Source organism: Pteropus alecto, unplaced genomic scaffold (assembly GCF_000325575.1).
Source record: "Pteropus alecto unplaced genomic scaffold, ASM32557v1 scaffold339, whole genome shotgun sequence".
In the NCBI taxonomy this organism is placed as follows: domain Eukaryota; kingdom Metazoa; phylum Chordata; class Mammalia; order Chiroptera; family Pteropodidae; genus Pteropus; species Pteropus alecto.
Genome location: NW_006442509.1, coordinates 795,527 through 800,225, shown reverse-complemented (window position 1 = coordinate 800,225; position 4,699 = coordinate 795,527). Strand labels below are relative to the sequence as shown.

General features: G+C 57.1%; 1 protein-coding gene across 1 annotated transcript in view; it reads right to left on the bottom strand.

The window, feature by feature from the left end:
• ADARB1 (adenosine deaminase, RNA specific B1) overlaps positions 1–900 on the bottom strand; it is a 66,463-nt gene extending 65,563 nt beyond the window's left edge. Inside the window, exon 1 of the mRNA XM_025040313.1 lies at positions 672–900. Within this exon, the coding sequence (XP_024896081.1) occupies positions 672–900 (229 nt within the window). The remainder of the gene's footprint in view (positions 1–671) is intronic.
• Between the last annotated feature and the right edge of the window lie 3,799 nt (positions 901–4,699).

Below are 4,699 nucleotides of genomic sequence, written 5' to 3'. Positions count from 1 at the left end.
AATGCCGAGCTGTGCGTTTAGAAGCCTTCCCCAGCACAGGGGTCACGTCCCCGCTGCAGCCACTGTCTGTCTGACCCCCGAACGGCCTCACCTTCTGCGTTTCGCTCTCTGGCCCTGTGGAGCGTGTTCTTGTTTGTATGTGGCAGAAATTTCACGCTGCTTTTCTACAAAGTGTCCAGATGTCCCCAGATCCCTTATTAAAAGCCCATCTTGACCTGGTGATTTGGGAGACCACCTGGGGCGTGTGCCGGAATCCCATGTGACCGGGCTCGTTCTGAACGCCCGGTCCCACGGCCCGTCCGTGGGTCGTCACCACGCCATGCCACATGCAGTGGCTTTGCCGCCGTCCTCACGTCTGCCTGGCTGGTCTCCGCCTCTCGGCCCTCCCTCTGCACACCGCCCGAGGTATTCACGCATGCTTGTCTTTCCATGTCAATTTTATAATCAGCGTGTCCAGCCCAAGAGGAAAACATGACTCTTGCGGTCACATTTTACTGGAATCATATTAAATTTGTAAGTTAACTTAGAATAGCATCTAAATGACACTGTGACATCCTACCCCAAAATGAGGTATGTCCTTCCACCTGCCAAGGCCACTTCTGTGTATTCCTGGAGAGCTTTTCAGAATTTCCTTGGCTACGTTCGTACCACGTGTGTCCCTAGCGCCTCACCTTGATTGCTGCTGCCGTAAGGGGACTGACCCTCTGTAATGCCTCCTGGGTATCGTGGGTGCGAGGGTTGCGTGACGCCCACGCGCTGTGTCTGCGGCTCTACAGGCTCTCCCCCACCGGGGCTGCTCGCCTTGCTGCCCGGGGCAGTGCCATGTGGAACGTCCCCCACGGCAGGCCGTGCTCCCAGACGCGACTGCAGTTCTGCCGTTTCTGGGGACACTGCAAACATGTCCTCTGACCTCTTCGAGTAAATGCTACGCCTCTGTCTTTGTCCTTTCCTGGACCTGCCTGGTGGGAACGTTAGGGTCCCCAGATGATGTTCAGCTCAATTGCACGTCAGGGTTTTGTGCAAAGCCTGCCCCCTCTCCCGAAGTCCCTGAGTCCAGCACGCACTTCTGCTGCGGGTGGGTGGGGGGAATGGACGAAGAGCACCCACAAATTTATTCCGCCACATTTGTTTTCAGCAAAGCCATCTTTGCCCTTCTGGCTCTTGCTTAAACCTTCAATAAGATTTTTCTCACAGAGAAAAACAAAACTTCCTTCTAGGACAAACTGAATGACTGACATTTGTGGGCCACGAAAAGAGATTTTTAGGTATCTAAATGTTACTTTTTATTAGAATTAGAAACAAATAGAAAACATGTTTCTGAATCGTATTTCGTTACTCAGTATCCCAACGGTCGTATATTTGGCTTCCTGTTGCACCTCTGGCCGTGTCTGTGTCACTGGTGTCCATGCACGTGTGACCCCTTTCACCTGGCTAGCATCTGGCTTGGTGTACCTTCCACTGGAAGGGCCCTAACCTACCACAGCTGGCACTAAGCAGGCTCAACCTTTTTCACGTTGCTGGGAAAATTTATTTTTAATTTGTTGTTCTAATTAGTTCTCAAGCCACTCATGCTTAGGGTAATCCAAGACAAGGGACAGTGAAAGCACCCACGGCCTGTGGCTTCCCCAGCGCTCTGCGGGGCTTCCCTGCGCGGACCCGCGTCTGGGAGACGCAATTTGGGCGTCACATCACCCACGTCAATGGGGACCTCGTCTCTAGGTCACGCAGAACACAGACAGCGGCATCGCCAGCAAACAGACCGTCGGCCCACATTCCTGGACGCGGGCCCACTACGGACAGCAGCTCAGCCCCGGGCTGGACGGCGGGGCTCTCCCACACCTGCGAGGGCAGCGAGTCCGAGTCCCGCGTCTGGGACCCATAACCTCCCACACCCCGCACGCGTTCAGGAGGGAGGCGACACCTGAGATGCACCCAGGTGGACAGGAGCAGAGACAGCAGCACGGGACTGTCTGCCTGCAGCGCCCCGCACGCGCCCCTGTCTACGAGGACCGGCTCCTGGGTCCCCCGCTCAGATATGTGCGGTCCTTCGTGGTCTGGGGGCTGCCGGGGCTGCGGGCAGTGGCCGGCCAGTCAGGAGCCTCTGCAGGAAATGCAGGAGCAGGCCGTCGTCCCTTCTGTCACCCTGATGAGGCCAGAGTGAAACCAAACACTCCTCTCAAAGATCACCAATGACACGGTCAAATATTACACGGCAGGGACCAGCGACGCAACTCAAGACGTAACCGCAGAATCGATCACTCGAGGAGGCCCCAAAAGCTCGCCCACCTTGCTGGACTGTCACACCCTGCCCGCTGTTTCTCCCCGATTTCCGAGGTCACAGTCGGTGTGTGCCCTTCATCTGGGAGTGTTTCCCCCAGGGAAAGTGCCAACTTGCATTAATGCTATGTAACTGAGACTCCTCCTGGACAGCGGTCACCCCAAAACCCACGGGCGTGAGCCCAGGGGACTAGGCTCTCGGGCTGCCCCCAGGCTGCCCCCCAAAACTCCTACTCAGCACTTCTGACACCGTCTGCTTTGAGCCCCATGTGGAGTCCCCAGAAGCACTGTCTGACTCGGCCAAACAGACGGCCTCGCCTCCGCTAGGGCTACCTGCCCATGGTGAGGCAGCAGCTGCTCGCCAAGCCCGAGACTCCTCCTTGGAGGCCACCATCCACAGCCTTCACGCCCTGCCGCCCCCCCCCCCGGAACCTGGCCCCACCTGGGGCTCCTGGTGAGCAGGTGCCCTGGATGGAGGCACGTGCTCTTCAGGGTGACAAACAAAGGTGATGAATCTACAAAGACAACAAGGGAATAATCAATAGGAAGTTGGGATGGTACTTAGGGCAAAGGATGAGGACACAAAAGGATCTTCTAAGGAATTATTAGCTTTTTCAAAACACTACTGTTTAAAATAGACTTTATTTTTGAGAACCATTTTAAATAAAAACTGACATGACAGCACAGAGATTTGCCACACCCACACGGGGTGTCCCTGTTACCAAAGTCCTGTGTTAGCAGGTACATTTGTCACAATTAATGGGCTGCTATTAACACATAAGCACTAAGCTCAGATCGCCTCGGATCTGACTTAATGTCCTTTTTCTGTCCAGGACACCAGACACATCACTCCTTGGGTCTCCTCTGGGCCATGACAGTTTCTCAGACTTTTCTCGCTGACGGTCTTGAGGAGGGCTGCTCAGGTGTTTTGTAGGAAGCCCCTCAGCTGCGATTAGCTCGGAGACCTCTCCTGACTGGACAGTGGACGGGGACACGGCTGTCGGGGGAGACCACAGAGGGCCAGCGCCCTGCTTGTCACACCCTGTGCAGGCCCCTGGGGTTGACATGACCTGTCACCGTTGGCACTGACCACAGCCCCTGGCGGAGGCGTGTCCGTCAGGCTCCTCCAGCCCACGTTACCCTTTAGCCTACACTGTCCTGTGCCTACACCTAAGGAGTGCGGCGAGCTCCCCGCCTGAGGACGGGTGGCCCGGAAGCCACCGCACTGTCTGCGCGGGGGACTGACTGCTCCCCCGCCGTCAGCCACTCACTCGGGTCGGCGTCACCATGGACGTATAGACGTGGGGCACACTTTGTTCTCACGCTGGCCTTGCCCCAGCTCCGGCCGCTGGGCGCTTTCACTGGCCCCGGGCCCCCGACACAGCCCGCAGTGTGGGTGCCGCCTTTGGTGCAGGCACGTGCTGCCCGCTGGCACGCCCGGCCCGGGCCACCGAGGGCTCTTCCTGGACACCCTGGACAGGCGCCTTTGCCCTGCAGCTTTACACACTCGCTCACTGCTCATTCACAGGGCATTCACGGGGCATGTGGTCACGTCTGAAACACTGTGGATGACAGCTCTGCCTACCTCGAATCCATCCTGCTCCTTCTGATGACCGCACCCCAAATTTCTTCTGCAGAAATGGATCCCCCCACTGGACACTGACCAGTAGCCGTGCGGGGCAGACTGAGTGCCTGGCATGCAGGAGGAAGCCTGAACTTATTCTAATCTACTTGCAGTATTCCCGAGGGTACAATGTAAGAGCGTTTTCAACCCTCATGGGGACCGTAAATAGGAGCCAGGTCCAGGTGAGGACGATGTCGCCAATACTTCCGAGTTAGAATGAAAACAAGCTTGAGCGAGTGCTCACTCGGGGTGCTGGGGAAGACCCACCTGGCCTGACGGAGTGCGCGTGGGCCCGCCCGGGACAGCTCCTGTCCCCTCCTGCCACAGCTCACGCCGTCCCCTCCAGGGCCATCCCCTCCCGTTCCCCTCACACAGGGGCATCCCAGAAATTCAAGCGTCTGTGCATGAAGTACAGAGCTCGGAATTTTCACAGTTCTGCTCCCGGAGAAAAATGTTACAGCCCTGAAGAGGGCGAAGGTCGCCATAACTTCCGAAAGCAAAGGTTCCAGATTTTCCCAGGAGATAAGTGACCCTTAGGCTCCAGCACAGGAAGCAGATGTCACACAGAAGCAACTCCTTGGAGAAGTAGCAGAAAAGGTTACTTTCCGGGCACACTGAAGGTGGACTTCCCAGGTTTCTACAACAAAAAGTTTAGGAGGTGCGGGTCCCCAGAACCACTGAAGCTAGGGTTTCCAGAGCGGTAGGAGGGTCTCGCGTCCCGCGTGAGCCCCAAGCCCCCTTGGCCGGTGCCAGGCTGGTGAGGGCGCCAGACTGGAGCGGCGGGCGGTGGGCGGGTGG